The following is a 17,147-nucleotide window of genomic DNA, read 5'->3' on the forward strand; positions in this document are numbered from 1 at the left end:
TACTCCCTTTTTAAAACTACCTTTACACAAAGCTAACATGCTGATATCCACTTCCTACAACGGAGTTCAACTGAGTCACATCCACATCAGAGTTTTGCAACTACTCGCAGTTTTTTTTATTTCTTCTTCTTCTACTTTAAATAATCCTTTCAGTCCCATCCCCCCTCCGTCCCTACAACCAGTCCCAGGCAACCATTGCCATTGCCAGTTTGGAGAAAAAATAAAACATTCTTTTTTCCTTGACTTTGATGCTTCCAAAGAAGTGAAACTTCCAACTTCTTTTTCTCGGTGCAAACTTGATGCAGTTTGGTGGATATTTGTTGAATTTGGTCCAATTCAAGACTAAGTTAGGCTAATTATTAAAAAAACGATCTTTAAATTACCTTGTAATGAGTTTCAAATTTCAAGTATCATATGGGGAATCCATTGCACGTAGTAAAATTTACAAAGGATTGATGAGTTTAGTGAAAGAGTGAAGTCGAACAATAACGTTTTTTCGATTCTTATTGTTTTATTAATGCTTATAAATTTCTCCGATTCTTTTATACTGTTGTAATATGTGAGGAAAAGCTCAATATTTAAATTTTTCGTCAACAAAAACTTACCTAACGGATAGCACCGGTTTGTCAAGTTATGATAATGTGGAAGAGTATGGTGACAGCCACATTTACCTCCTGGCAAAAATATTCCGCCTCTCTCTAGGCAAGGACCTGCAGAACAATAGAAAGCTATGAAAAAAGAGGCCTTCAAATGAAAGTACATAATCTTTGCTATAAAAACTTGGCTAATCAGCATGGAAGCGCTCAAAGTTGGAAAAAACCAAGGGTTTTAAATTCTGATTCATATCCCTTTTTACATAGTAAGAGGTATTCGATTTTCTAAACCGGAATAATTTTTCTCAGACCCATGCTAAGTGGTAGTGCAGCAATTTTTAAATAATGAAAGAAGTATGTTCTGTCAGTGAGTAAGAAATCCAAATTTCCCCTATTTCAGAAACCCAGGACTTTCTTTGTTTGCCTAATTCTCAGTATTGTTATTGATTTCTTGCTGAAACTTGAGTTTTCGTCTGATAATGTAAAATAAAATCAGAAATTTTAGACATTTCAGTCAAAACTTTTTACGGTTACCCAATCATTTTCTCGTGTAAAATTTCAAACCACTCGACTCATCAAGTTCTCAGTTATTAAGAGTGCTGATAGGCATGTTATTTTCGTAACTTTTGCATTTTGGGGAAGTGTCTCAAGGCATGTAAGCTTTTTACAAGATCGTGAGGAAAATTTTGGCAGGTTGTCGCAATTTCATCAATTCGTTTGTCCCTTCATTTCCTTCGAGGGTTTCCGGAAAGGTGTTTACCTGTTGTGTAATGCTCATGGCAAGTTCCTGTGGGACTCCAGTAATATTGGGACAAGTGTCCTGTACTTTCGCAGCGGCACTCTCCTATCGATGGACTGGTTTTGCTAGAGATGAGCAGTTGTCCCTCTGGACAGGGCCCTCTCGAGTTGGCAGAATAGCACTGCTTGTCCTTAGCCCAGAATAAGTGGTCTTCAGGACAGGGTTCAGGATCCACACATTTTCCCCATCGCTGTCCCTCTAAACTGAACATATCAATTGGAATCATTAAGCACTGATCCTAGGAATATAGAAATGCTATCAATGATAAGTTTACCTACATCATATTTCCAAGTTACCATGTGCAAGGGAAATGAATTGGATTTATATTTTCTTTCAATAACGGAATGAACGTCTCTTACATTTGCCATTACTAATATCATACCTGGGTTTAAATTTGGTTACCTTTAAGGAATTAAGGACTATATGCATTTTCAAATTAATGAATTCCTCATAAATTTTAATTTTAAATGAAAACTAAACAATGTGATCCCGGAGAGCTTCAAATGAATTTTTGTCCTTGTACAACTGATTTAAAATTATGTGGAAAAAGGAAAACGAGAGCAAATGTTTAGAAACAATGCAATGTAAATTTTGTAGTATTTCTGAAATAGTACCTTACTATAAAGATAATGAGGATTAATGAGTTAAAAGCTGAGAGAGAGGTCTAAAAGACACTAATAATATCCGAAAACTTATTGATACTGCACTCCTGGTGTACAGAAGTGGGGGCAAAAGACATTGAGACAAGTATATTTGTTCAAAGCTGGCTTTTTGGATCCCTCATTTCCACATAAGGAAGAAGAACCGAGTCCTAGTAGGTCTGTGCATGCATCATGATGCCCATTTTATGAAAATACATAATTTATCAAACGAAAGATGTATTATTTTACGTACATAGTATATCTTGCCATAACACATGATATCCTTGATATCTGCAAATGACCCTGATTGGGCAGAAGTAAAGTACATTGGTACTTTCTAAGTACTGCTTTGATGTTAATAATTTTTGCAAAGTAAACTGACTGCATTTGGCGGCTAGGTGTCGCAGAGCGTCAGAGAGCGCTATAAAAGCAGCTTTACATGTGCATGTACAGACTGTATAATTTATCATTTAAAATTAGTCAACCGTAGATACTGTCCTCGAGTTGACAAGTTTCTGAAACACTTACTCAATGGGGAGTGGTGCAAAGTACTGTCCAGGGTCACAGGGAGCTGTCTGAAAGAGTAGATGACAACGGCCATCCTTGGCGCTCTGGGCAGATCCTGGTGGACATTGGCAAATGGGAGGTCCACCACCTGTCCCTGGAACCAACTCCATTGTGTCTGGACATGGGTAACCTGAAAATGGTGGTGGATGGTCGTCACTTCAAGGCTTTGTACCTCAGTGCAATAGGTATTGAGACTGAAGAGATACGGTTTTTAATAAACATTTTCTCAATTTCTCAGATGTTTAGTATCTCAATTTTGAACAAAATGATGATGTTTTATAATTCCTAGATTTCTGTCCATGAAAATATCTGAACCCTTCCGATTCTCAACCAACATAACTCTTTGTGTAATTCAATGGCGAAACTGGAGAAATATATAAACGCTGCTAACTCCCGTAATTCAAAGTTTCACCATATTTTTTCAGTATTATTAGAGAATACTGTCAAGTATTCATTTGCATATGCAAGTAATTACAAAAGTTATTATAATAATCCTTAAGAAGAGGAAAAAATCACTCGAAGTTTTGTGCAATACTGATGATCGGTTTTTGTCGTTAAAATTGAATTAAGATGAAAAATTTGAAACATTGCATACCAATATACATGTTTTCCTAGATTCAGATCGATATCGACCATGTTAATCGTTCCCAACCTCTTATTTCCCTTAAAATAGTCCAATTGTAGAAAATAAAATCGGGTAACAATATCAATCAAGTGGTATATGTACTGCCAAATCTACAAGTTCAAGATCAAATTTCTATTATCAATACGTAAAATATAATCTATTATAGATGTAACAAACCTGGAGTAGAGTCCATGAACATAAGTTTTTAAACAGAGTGATTATTCCCTATAGGGTAATGAATATTCTCTGGAAATTTTAAATTGATATCCATCCATTTCCAAACTGTTAAATGGACGTATTTCTGCCAAATGGAACTTTGTGCATTGAGACGTGAGCCCTGAGGCCCATAGGAAAAAAGGCTTAACAGGGCTCACGTCATAATGCACATAGTTCCGTTTTTGCAGAAATACGTCCAAATAGCTTACGGAAACAGAACTTTTTAATCGTAGCACCGAAGGTGCGTTTTTTTAACTTCGGCTTGAACCATTCGTAACATCTTTGTCGAAAGCACTCCTTCGGACCTCCTTCAATTAGCGATGAGAGCAATTTATGGCGCACGCCTGACGTTAACATTGCATATTCAATCAACTGAAGGCGTTTTCAGTTTGGGAGATCAACGATGTCTAAATGATGCATTTAACCTTTTACACGAGTCTTTTTGAGCAACACAATACAGCCTTTTTTTACAGCCTAGTCACAGTGTTTTTATGAAAATAAGGATGAAGGGTAGTTTTTAATTTCAACTATTAAAAAAGTGGTCCTGATCTTTGGAGCGAATAACGACCTAGGCAAGCTCACGGAAAAATTAAAATGCTGATTTAACAATACAATTGCTAAAAAAAGTGACTGCAATGTTTCAATGTAGATTTTACCACAAGAAAATGCTACTTTAACCACCCCCGTGGTTGAAATAGCTTACAATAGTGGTTGAAGTAGCATTTTTTGTTGTAAAATCTACGTTGAAACGTTGCAGTCACTTTTTTTCAGCAATTGAATTGTCAAATCAGAAATTTAATTTTTTTCGTGAGATTTTAGTTTGCTACTCTAGAAATCACGTCGTCCAAAAGACGGGCGTCCACAAAATACGTAACGCTCTTAGGGGAAGGAGGGTTCGAGCCTGCGTTACAGGAGAGGAGGATACGTTCAGGGCTACGCCGCGTAACGCAGGAATAGCTACTTTTTGAAAATCTAAGCTGTTAAAGTCGACGCGAGGTGGCAATTTTTCATTCTAAGTCATCCTTAAACGCCAATTCAGCACTGGAAAAGAAAACACATTGGATCTATAGTCCAGACTCTTAAAAACATCGACAAGGAAAAATACTCTTTATTCAATCGGATTTTTGCTTAAATCAAGAACCAAGCCTCTTAATTTGAGCGGATTTCCTTTTGATTTAAGCAAAAATCTAATTGAATCAAGAGTATTTTTACTGTCAATATTTTCAAGAGTCTTGGATCCAGATCCAATGTGTTTTTTTTTTTTTTTTTTCCAGTGAGAGGGTAAAGAGTCGAACCAAGCACCGCGTGATTTTTCACGGGGATGAAGATATGACGAGCTATGGGTGCGTTGCGAGAAGGAGGAGCGAGTAAAAAAGTCAGATTTCCAGCGTTACGTATTTATGAACGGCTTCAAAGTGTCCCTATAGTTAGTTACCTTTCTGGAAGATGCGGTAGCACTTCTTGTCGGCGGGCCAGAAGATGAGTTGCCATCCTCCAGGCTGCGTGACGCAAGGGTTGGTCGTGGGGTCGCCCCACGGGGGCGGGATGATGGCGGCGTGCAGCCCGGATATCGTCGCGAATATCAAGTGCACGCACAGATCGACTCGCCGTCTCATCGTCTGCAACAATCCAAACAAAGTCATGACTATTCGCTCCAGGGCCGGATTAAGGGGGTGGCCACGTGGGCCGCGGCCCATGGCGGCAAATCTATGGGGCGGCAAATTTTGCGATTTTTTTAAATGAAGGTATAAAGCAAATCGGATTCAGAAAAAAAATACAAACGAGAGAAGGCGACAGAATCTCTCATTTCCTTAGAGCACAGTTATTTCGCATTGCGTCAAACACAGTGCGTTCAGCACCGCTCGACGTGAAACGGAAAGCGCCTACAAGACTGTAGGAATACTACACGCATTGCGTCAAAAACAGTGCGGTCAGCAGCGGTCGACGTGAAACGCATAGCGCCTACTGGACTGTAGAAATACTTCACGCATTGCGCAAAACACAGTGCGGTCAACGCGGCGCGGCGGCGGAAGTTATAATTATTGAACCACATTTATGTTTGTTCTTTCATAATTTTTTCGTTCATTTCTTATAAATGGAGGGCCTTGTCCACACAGAGATAGGTTTACGGAACTTAACTTTCGCGAAAAGTTCCGTGAAATTTTGCTGGTAGTGTTGACATAGGGCTTTCGCAAAAAATGTGTCCAGCACGATGAAACGCGTCTTATGCACCCCTTCCCCTCCGGCACGTTCACTTGATGGTTTTAATTGATGTTTCAAAACGAATGAGAAAGGGGCGGCAAATACAGGCGGCCCATGGTCGGCAAGTAGGTGAATCCGGCCCTGATTCGCTCTTTAGCCAAAGTCAGAGCATCGACTGGTTCAAATCAGAAATGAAAAGTGAAACGCATTTTGAGAATCTCGTCCCTAGATCACACACTCGTAGAATCTTTTTAACGCATGGCATTTAAGATGCGCAAATCGCGACTGAAAGCAGCGTGGCGAGCCGTTATTAAAGGAACTAAATTCGATTGGATTTTCTCTAAAGCTCGTCGCGTTGGTCACCGATTTGCGCCGCGGACTTACGCCACTTAAGCTCCGTAGTTGGGTACGTAAGACATTTTGGCATACTTGTCCCGCCCCCTCCCTCTCTGTAAGAAAACCTCCGACCCTTCTTTTAAGTAACGTAAGACTGCTCCTGGGGAGGGAGGGGGGGGGGGTGAGCACGGGTGCGTTATAGTGAAAAAGGGGAGTCCCATGCTGCGTTCCGTAACGCTGAAGTCGGTAGCATTGTTGTGTCTCCTGTAAAATTTCTGTTACGTTTGCGCCACAATTTTACGTAGCATATTCGCAGCGTAATATGAGGCATAACGCAAAGCCGCTAAGTGTAAGAACTCAGCTTTCTGTTTTACGTTGACTCGCTCCAAGTCCAGCATTCTCTATCTATGGCAACGGGAATACCAAAAATTAAGATTTGAGGTTACGTCGACTTAACCCCAACTTCGTGGAATCATAACTCAAAATATCGTTTGTAGTATCAAGCGTCCGACGATGTAAATCAAATTTTCTGTGCTCCGTCCTATTTCTAAAATAACCCGTGGCCAACGATGGGAGTTTCGTATTTTTCGGAGGTTATGTGTTCCGAATCCGTTAACGTCATGCTCGCTTTGAGTTATGGAGTGAGGTTAGGTGGTGCCTCTGCGGTGTGAAACGAAGTTCGAAATGCGGAAAAATAAAAAGGCGGAATCGCTGGAGGACCTGATGGACACCATCGAGCACACGCTGGACCAAGCTCGTGGGGACTTTCCAGTCGCGGAAAAACAAAGACCCGCCCTCGCAGCATCCCTTCCAACACGAAAGGGACTTGCCGATCATCCCCCAAAGTACGTCGATGACCCTTTTTTTAAAAATAAATTTCAGAATTTATCCCTGTATGCAGGGTGTCTACAAGTTCGGAATTCCTGGAAAGTCCAGAAATAGTACTGATTTTTTAAGGGCGGTTCGGATGTCCTGAAAAAGTGTGGAAATTCCGAAAGATGGTCAGGAATTTTTTTTCCCCGTTACTGTTGCAATTTGAGCGAGAATTTCAAATTTTCGAAATTTTTCAAATTTCGATTACCTGTGTCCAAAAATCAATGATGTTTTCATGATTAATTTTTCCCGAAAAGTCGATGCAGTTCTTGATTATTTATGCCAAAAAGTCAATTCGGTTTTCATGATAATTCGTGCCAAAAAATCGATGCGAATTTTTCGATTATTTGCGCCGATAAGTAAGTGTCTTCTAGTAATCGATTCAAAACCTTCCTTAGTCGCCCCATTAGCCGTCTCGCTACCGGCGCACGTGGGTTACGAACATTGCCTCACTCCAGTGGCGTGGCGTGCTTTGCGATTTATCGCTTGCTCTTCCATTTAAACCTATGGAATAGAATCGATGAACAGGGTGTTCGCTTAATAATCGATTTCTTACTATAGCTACATATGGAAAGATATCGACAATCGCTCATTTACGCCACACCACTGCCTCACTCCTCTGACGTTAGGGCGTATCTCGATTACCACGTGAGCCCTATGCTCCGAATAGCTCTGTACTCTCCAAAGCTCATGAGGAAATAAAGATACGCCCTTACGTCAGAGGAGCGAGGTGGGGGGGGGGGGGGGGGGCGTCGCGTAGAGTCGTTTAGCTCCGCGCGTGTTGCACCAAACGATGTTTTAATGATTAATGAGCAGTGGCAAATGAGTGTACCGCGGGAGAGGCGGGGTAATTGAATGGGAGCTTCACCGCGCTTCGGAGCGTCAAGTAGTTAATCGATAATCATCGATAAATGACCATCGGCGCGGCTTGAATTGATTCCCATGCGATCGACACCCGGAAGAGTGATCTTATGCGACGAGATTAATCCATGCATGATGCTCGGAAGTTCATACTTTTGGTTTTAAAGCATGGTGTCTAGGACCGGGATAAGATACAAAAGATATTTATTCAAAATGTAAAACGTAAAAGGAAAAACAACATTACTCTGCCCGGCAAATTGGGAAGCCCAGTTATTCCGAATTAGACGTAAAAATAAATACAAATGATAATACTACAAAAAAAAGTAATAAAATAAATTCGATGACATAAATTAAAACAAAATTAAGACACAAATATGGTGAACAGTAATTGAGTATAAAAAATGAAAAAAATAGATAAATAAATAAATAGATAGATAAATATTGCAATGGAATAAATAAATAAATAAATAAATATGAAAAATCGGCACACGGACTTTATGTCCACTTTTTTACGTCCACAGTTCTAAAGCCCACACTATTGTTAAGTCCATTACTTAAACGTCCACTAAGTTAAGTCCACAAATGTAAAGTCCACTAAAATCAAATTCGAGCGTTATATTTTAGTCCGTGTGTGAAATTATATTGACAATATCGAAATGAGAAAATTAAGAGAGAGTGAGGTGTTGTTATCGTAACTCATATTTTAAATGAAATGTTAAATTCCTCTTTTGATTCATCTTTTCAAATTGTCTTTGGTAAATACTTGGTTTCATTTCTATCCTTGAAATTTCCGATATAGAATATGCCTTAAATGTATATTCTTTTTTTTAAATTAAATTGATTACTTTATTTTAAAAACATTTACATTTTTAATACGTGGTGAATATTTGTAAAACCTTTTCCAAGCAATGGCATCGATATGAATATCAATGAGCCGTAGTTGCGATGAAAGAAACTGTACAAAAATTAATAAAAGAGGAAAAAAACTAAGAAGCACGCAATTTTTTGTTTTCAACTTATTTATACATCGACCTTCTTGGGTCAAATACGTCCAATTTTGAGCGTTTAGTTGCGCTTACACCACGCTGCAACACAGTAAAAGCCCAAAACATAAAAGAATAAATTTGAATGCTTTGGAAATCGTTTTTGACACGGAACCACTATTATATTTACAAAAAACACATTATATTTTCCAGTAGTACATATTTCTTTTTCATCAGTTTAAAAGGGAATAATCAATGCAGAGAATGCAAACATTTCAAAATCATGAGTTGAAAAACGCTGACTCCGCGTGTTTAAATATTAGAGCCTAACACAGAGCGTAGCGGCGTGTTAGCAGCGCAGAACGCGCACTGGCACCTACAAACCTAACGGGATACTTCACGCATTGCGCAACGCGTGAAGTATCCTGTTAGGTTTGTAGGCGCCTGTGCGCGTGTCACGGTGGTTGCCGGCCGCGCCGCAACGCTTTAAGCAACTATTTCGCATCAGAGGCGTTGCACAGTATCCTACAAGATTGAAGGCGCACGAAATAACTAGTCAAAGAGGACTTTCAATTTTGACTGCATCTGTTACTGAAGAATGTTTAATTTGGCATTGGAGCGTTTCCTAGGCTCCCGCTTTGGTTTTCATCTTATCATATCCGCACACTGTACATATGAACATATGTTTTTATCTGCTCTTAGAGTCTGTTCTCTTTAATGACTTGATCTATGAATGGAATGTTTTTGAATGAAGGTAGTAGTAGTATGCATTTATTTTTAAGGTTGTTCCTGTCATTTAAATGAGGAGAAAAAAAATGTGCACTTATAACATGTCCACAATTTGGACATATTCATGGTTGGACATTAAATCATGTGGACTTAATAAAGATCGGACTTAACGTGTAGTGGACATAAATAGCGGTGGAAAATTTAATGGACGAAAGGTAGGTGGACATAAAGTCCTGGAAGCGATAAATCAAATGAATAAATAAAACAAAAGGAAAGAAAGAGAACATTTTGAAATGAAATAAGAAAAGAAATGGAAAATTAGGAAATCCGGGTTGAAAGTGCACACTGTTCGATGAAATCATGGGATTATCAGTAATTTTTTAAAGTTTCGGAATGTGCCAGACCCGTTTATCTCGGGGTAATGAACGGTGCGCGTGAAATGCCAACTTGGGTTGTCAAAGTGGATCTACATCATTTATGAATGGCATGGCGCACGGTGGATCGAGTCAATGGGAGGGGTCGGTCATCGCGCATCACGCGTCTTATTTTCTCTTATTACAGAGATTTCCCACCCTTCGAATAGAGCAAATTACCCTTATCTGATGTATTTTTCGTCGTAGATTCCATTTTTGATCATTTTTCAGCCGAATAACCAGTTTTTATACGAGTTTGACACACTTTTTCATGACTTTTGAAAATGGAATCCTTGATAGCTGTTTTTTCACGTTTCTTTCGGCGAATGGGACCGTAAGCATCTTACATAAAGAATAATTTTGCCGAACTTGACTCAAGGACATTACTTGAGGAGTGAAGGAGGGCGGCTTTACAGCCCCCTCACCACGAAGGTTGCCATATTTCTTTCAATTTCTGCTAACATCGTTTTTTGGTCATGTTAATTGGTTTCTCGCAATTGCATACTGACACATACACGGAACATACACGGACACACAATGTTCATTTTTCTTCTCTTTTCCTCCAGCCAGTCAATAGACGTTTTCATTTTTATGAACTCTCTTCTCTTTCAGTTATTCTACAAATATGCATATTTCAAAAAATAGATCAATATATTAAATAAATAAAAAAAGAGATGTATATACTGTAGCTTCTTTTTATCGAGTCATCCTAGAAGATTATTGTAGGTACTTATCACCAGATATAAATAATTGAATGTGCAGGGTAAAAAAAAAAAAAAATTATATCATCTACCATTATTTTGTTTTGTTCCTCGAAGTTTGGAGTGAAGTTTGAAACATATTTATTGAATAAATATTAAAATAGGAGGAAATTTATTTTTCATGCAAGTTCTGATCCCTTGAAGAACCTCTGAGAAGGACCAATGTCTCTTGAAGAAATTTCTTGTATTTCTTCTTTTTCAACCCACAACCGATTTTTACTTTCTTGCTACCCTAGAGTAGAGAAAGTATTTTCATCCTCCAAGGGGCAAAAAAAAGTTGAAATTTTATTTGTATGGAACTCATGAAAGAGTTCTAGGTATGTTGAAGACATTTTGCAAGAAACGGGACGTGTGTAATATACAATGCGCAAAACATACACCTTAAACTTTATCGCACAGTATAACACTGATCGAATCAGCTTCAAAGACTAAAAGAAGGTTACTGTCTCGTCCAAAAATATCAACAAATCAGTCAAAATCAGTAATCAGTTGAAAAATTATCGAAATTGAAGGATATCGTGTGATGCACGATTTTATTGATGACATTAGAGCAAGATCGGATTCCCAGCAGGCGCGACTTCCTATCATTCAAATGGGACCGTTTTCGCAGATTAGCGGATATTAGCGGCTAATTATTACATAATATCATTCCTGATAGTGTACAAAAGGTAACCCAACAAAGGATTTTGCGGACACTTGTGGACATTTTTTTATCGAGCTATTTTAACATTTTTTTGGGCGTTTTTTTAAAGCAAGCTTTGGAGGTGGTTTTGGTCCTCCTAAAAATATGCCAATGCACATTAATGATATACCAAAATGTTCCTCAAAGGGAGGAGAATAAGCATGTTTACTTGAAATTTTGATTTGTTTGCCACAGAACTCATGCAAAAGCGAAATAAAACCTTGAGAATCAGACGGCAAATTTGATACCACCTGCAATGTCAGCTTTAGGCAACCCGCATGTCAAAGCGGAAGGGTTCAAAGATCCTAGAACCGTGGATACATTCATTTTGGAAGCTTAACTACTAGAAAACCAAGAAAAAATATTTAAAATCCGACTTTTTTTTTCGTCGCCCATGACCGACCCCTACCATTGACTCGATCCACCGTGTGGCGCAGGGCATTGACTCGCTCGGCGGCGCACAGTGAATCGAGTCAATCAGAGAGCTCGCACATGAAATTTTTAACCAAAACTGCAAATTTTTATGTTTATACCATCACATTTGAAATCCTGAAGGGTGGTTATGAAAGAGAACTTCACGATGAAACCAGTGGAACCATTTTTAAAATCTCAAAGTTTCGTCTAAGTTTAGTTATATGATTTTTTAACGTGTCCAAATTTCGTTCGACCTCTTCCATCGACTCGATCCACCGTGCGGCGCGGCGTTTCGTGGGCGTCGTTGACGTTGGACGGAATGCCAGAACTTCCAGATGACTCCTGGTGTTGCACCTCGGTTCTGGTTGCACGCGTGCATCGCCGACAGCCCCCCCCCCCCCCCCCCCCCTCCGAGCAGCTCAGACCAGATGGACCTGACTTTACTAATTGGGTGAGTGAACTTTGGGCGGCCTTGAAGCAGCCACCGTAATCATCCGATGTGTCATTTTTTCAGCCGTGCTCATCGCGACTCGCTGACTGCGTTGCCGTATTTCAACCGTTCGTTTTGGGGAAGGAATCCTTAACAAAAAAAAAAATACAAAATAAAAATAAATAATTCAGAAAATTCTCACCGAAATTTAAAAAAATAATTTCTCACCGAATAAAATTCCTCTCATCGTCAATAAAAATTGATACGACGCATTGGACCATGCGTCATTTTAGTGAACATGACAGCTTGAGTAAATAAATTGCTTTTTTTGTGCTTGCGTTTAGACTCAAGACTTCGTTTCTATGTCTGCTGAGTAGAAGAATCATTATATATCATTCCCCCTTCTTTTTGGTAGATTCATTCTACACCACAAATTACTCGATACATCACGTCCGCTTTCTCCCCCGCCTTTTCGTAAGCATGAACCTTGCTTCTTCGAAGACGGTGTGTTAGTGTAGGTATGTATTTAGTGTGTAATTATTGTGTGTTAGTATGTAGACAGGGTGGCAGTGTGTGTGTGTCCATTCGTAACACAGGCAAGGAACGAAGCTGGTCATAGTTTCATCAGCCAAGGTGTTTTCTTAAATTAATTTATTTAATCTGACATATTTCAGAATAACTTACGGCATCATGGAAGAATTATAAACCAGAAAAACTTTCACTAAGGTACAAGTCTTGTCAATTATCAATTGATGTAGAACAATGGAACCTATAAAATATAAGTCACCAATACGTTTCTTGACTAGATATTAATCACAACGCAACAAGTGATGATAAGTAATTCGTCTCGCCCATGTAACAAACCCAGTGCCGGATTTATTGATAGGTTAAAAACATGTTTGACCTTAAATGACTCTTGATTCTCCTAAAGTGGAGCTAGAGTCCCTTTATACTGAGAGTAAAGACAATGCGAATCAATTTCTGATTGGTTCCCTTATTTTCAGCCTTCGCAGTGTCACAAACGGGAATAAAGATTACATTTTCACCAATTGCAAAGATTATAAACTGGAATGGACCGGGGAATGGAGATGTTGCATAAGTGAGGAATTTGCGATTTGACAATTGATTCTTATGTAAAAGTTCGCAAAAAAAGGTGGTGCCGCTGGTTTTCTCTGAAATCAACTCCCAAGCTCCAAAAAAGCTCTAAAAGTTGAGACAGAATGGAGGGGATATCCCACGCTATCCTGAGCGTCCCCTTCTACATCAAGACAAACTCTCCATGCAAAGATAGGGAGCAAATACATTGACAGGGTTGCCGTGTTTTCAATTTTAGAGTCCCCAAATAAAGAGGCAGCCCTGTCAATGTATTTGCTCCCTATCTTTGCATGGCGAGTTTGTCTTGATGTAGAGGTGGACTCTCAGGATAGCGTGGGATATCCCCTCCATTTTGGCCTCAACTTGAGAGCTTTTTTTGAGCTTGGGCGTTGGTTTCAGAGAAAACCAGTGGCACCGTCGTGTTTCTCGCAAACTTTTACAAAAGAATCAATGGTCAAATCGCAAATTCCTCACACATGCAACATCTCCATCGGAGGCGCGGCAAGGAACAAATGGAATGACAGAGAGAACGGCGACAGGAATTCAGGAATGGGTTGATCGAAGATTACTGAAAACGTCCGATTTGTGTAATCTTTATTCCTGTTTGTGACATTCATAAGCAGCGTTGTCTCCACTCTCTCTATGAAGGGACTCTAAGTGGAGCCAAATATTTGTTGAAGGTTGCTTTTAATTCAATCCATCCTGCGGGCCGATTATTGAAACTGATAAACAAAGCGATAGACAAAGAAGACATGGGGAGTATATAGCGATCCTATTGGTTGACATGGTTGGTTCTTATAGACGAAGGAAGAAAATTATGGACTAACTGTCGGGTCTTTGATGGGTTGCCGTTAGTTAGTCCATTACCTACCTTCTATGTTCGTTGCCATCTCCTGCTTCCACCAACAGTATCCCTCCAAATCCCTTTTGTCGTCTTTGTCTATAGCTTTGTCAATAAGTTTCAATAATCGGCCCGCAGGTTTACTCTAGCGCACCGCAGCGTGATCGAATCGCGCAAAGAGTTCCGAAACCAAATCGGTCGGGGTCGGGGGGGGGGGGGGGTCCGGGGACTCGAGACCTCCGGAAAAGTCAAGACCGCGGAGGTCGCGTCGCGCCGGTCAAATTCCGCACGGACAAATCGCCGTGTCGCCATCTCATCATCGGAAATCGTTTCCACTTTCACTGACCGCCGCGGCCACGGCGCGACCGACGCCGCACAGTGGACCGAATCGATAGGAGAGGTCGGACAAAATTTCGAAACTTTAAACCGCTTATAACTCCGTCTATATCAAACTTTAAGGCTCCAAAAGTGATTTCATTGATTCCTTCGTAAAATTTTCTGCTAGAATCACCCCTGAAAATGTAAAATGTGACGAAATAAACATAAAAATTTGGAATTTCAGTTTAAAATTTCGTGTCCGATCTCTCTGATTGACTTGATCCACTGTGCGACGCCGAGACGGATCCGCCGAATTCGCGGTCGCGGGAAAAAGCCTCCGAGTCGACGCTTTAACACGATTATCCACCGATCTCGATCTTACGTCCGAGTATATCTCATTTCCGCACTCTCCGCTCTTTTCTCGTTTTTATACGTACTTATTCCTGGGTGTATTTCGTTTTCCCAGCGAAGTTTTCCATCGTTTGCGAGGGCTTACCAGCTGGGAGTATCGCGTCGAAAAAGAAAAAGAAATGCGGCACACGTAGGGGAAAAACCGTGGTTACAGATCGTATTCGATAATGGTTCGATGTATCGTTTGGTTCAAAACAATATTTGTTACCAACCTTTCTACAGAAGATATTTATTTTTTAAAGATCCTCTCGAATGTGGTGCATACACAGTTTGTCTCAGAACTGAATAAATACGCCTACGTAAGGTAATTCGAGTAAAATTCTTGGTGAATGTTGCAAATGAAACCTAATTTTCCGCCATTATGAAGCATCCGCAAGCAACTTTTGCCATTTTTGTTTTATTCTAGGATTTTCTTAATTCTAAGATGGGTGACTCAGTCAGAAGTAGATCCTCTTGGGGGCTATTATTAAAATTTATAGACGAAGAGATAGACAGATGAGACAATGTGAAAATGGAACGATCCTATAGGTGAAAGCGGGGATGGCAACCTACGGGAGAACCTTTTCGTTAGTCCATCATTTTCGCCCTTGGTTTCTGGTAAATACTTTACTGTGCCATGCACCACTACTCCGCTGGATAGATAGCTTGGATACGTAGTCAATGAACAGCTTAAAGACTTAAATGCAGGGTAGGAAAGTAAACCATTCCATGATGCAATAATGCCCTGCATCATTGATTTTGGCAGACATACCTAGTCAATGAATAGCGTAGAGACTTAAATGCAGGGTAGGAATGTAAACCATTTCATGACGTAATAACGCCCTGCGACATTGAAATTGGCGGACAAAGCTATAGATAAAGAAGACGAAGAGAAAATTGACCGATCATACCAGCGGAAGCGAGTGGTTGCAGCTGACCAAGGATGCAGTGATAGATTTAACTAACGGCAACCCTCGAGAGACCTTGTAGGTGGTTCACTATTTTCCTCCCCAGACTAGAGTCTCTTCATACTGAGAGTAAAGACAACGCGAATCCATTTCTGATTGGTTCTCGCATTTTAGGCCTTCATATTGTCACAAACAGGAGTAAAGATTACATTTCCACCTCGCAAAAATTATAAACCGGAATGGATCGGGGAATTGGAGGTACGGCAAGGAATAAATGGAATGAGAGAAGGAACAGAGATACGAATTTGGGACTGGGTTGATCAAAGATTAGAAGAAACGTCCGATTTGTGTAAGCTTTATTCCCGTTTGTGACATCCATAAGCCGTGTTTTCTCAACTCTTTCTATCAAGGGACTCTACCCCAGCGGGCTGATAATTTACATTGATAAACAAAGCGGTAGACAAAGAAGACATAGGGAGGGTAAAGCGATCCTATTGGTTGAGATGGGTGGTTCCTGTAGAATAAGGGAGCAAACTATGGACTAACTAAATGGTCTCTCGTGGGTGGCCGTTCGTTAGTATATTACCTACCTCCTTTGTTCATTGTAATCACCCGATTCCACCAATAGGATCCTTCCATATCCCTTTTGTCTTCTTTGTCTATAGCTTTGTCTATCAATTTCAATAATCGGTCCGCAGCCAACACACCAACCAACCACCCATTTCAACCAATACGATCGCTCCATTTTCTCATCGTCTTCTTTCGCTATAGTTTTGTCCATCAATTTCCGTAATCGGTCCGCAGCGACCACAAAGGCACTCGAGGCGCATCGTTTTGATGAATGGGATTCGGCGTCGGTAGCAGTGGCGAATCGGACGGCAAAACGGGTAATTAAACGAGGAGCGACCTTGGCCGACATGTCTGGCTGCTCTTGGCGTCGCGTCGCGGCGCGGCGGCGTTGGAAGAGAACTGGAAATGCAGGAAAGGATGAGCCGAGCGCGGGCGTCGCGACGCCGACTCCGGCGCGCGAAAGGTGGCGCTGACCTACAGAGGTGACCGAGTGGCACGCTTGGCGCCTCGCGGGTTGCATAACGCTCGCGTGATCCGCCCGGGCTCGTGATTCGCGCCCGAAATTCGGCCGCGGCCGCGGGTTCATGAATCCGTGCCAGCGGTTACGTCCGCGACCCGACCCTAAGCGACGTCTACCCACGTCGACGGTAGGCCACGGTTTCGATGTGATAGCCCCGGGACGCGAGTTCGGGCGTTATGTAGACTGCCATGTTCGAAACTCACCTTTGAGTTTCAGGAGCCATGCACTGGAAAACAAAACACATTGGATCTAGAGTCCAGACTCTCAAAAACATCGACAAGAAAAAATACCTACTCTTGATTCAATCAGATTTAAGCTTCAATCAAGAACCAAGCCTCTTAATTTGAGCGGATTTCCTTTTGATTTAAGCTTAAATCTTA

At 40.6% G+C, this 17,147-nt stretch overlaps 2 protein-coding genes across 6 annotated transcripts in view; one reads left to right on the top strand and one right to left on the bottom strand.

Annotated features, from left to right (window-relative positions):
* LOC109031421 (uncharacterized) overlaps positions 1-17,147 on the top strand; it is a 127,872-nt gene that overhangs the window by 42,426 nt on the left and 68,299 nt on the right. The window lies entirely within an intron of this gene.
* Positions 1-17,147, bottom strand: part of LOC109031422 (uncharacterized) — a 43,707-nt gene that overhangs the window by 5,401 nt on the left and 21,159 nt on the right. Inside the window, exons 2-5 of the mRNA XM_019042924.2 lie at positions 4,877-5,060; positions 2,562-2,730; positions 1,354-1,595; positions 606-710 (exon numbers count right to left, since the gene is read on the bottom strand). Of these exons, the coding sequence (XP_018898469.2) occupies positions 606-710; positions 1,354-1,595; positions 2,562-2,730; positions 4,877-5,057 (697 nt within the window). The 5' untranslated portion in view covers positions 5,058-5,060. The remainder of the gene's footprint in view (positions 1-605; positions 711-1,353; positions 1,596-2,561; positions 2,731-4,876; positions 5,061-17,147) is intronic.

Source organism: Bemisia tabaci, chromosome 7, assembly GCF_918797505.1.
Source record: "Bemisia tabaci chromosome 7, PGI_BMITA_v3".
Lineage (NCBI taxonomy): Eukaryota > Metazoa > Arthropoda > Insecta > Hemiptera > Aleyrodidae > Bemisia > Bemisia tabaci.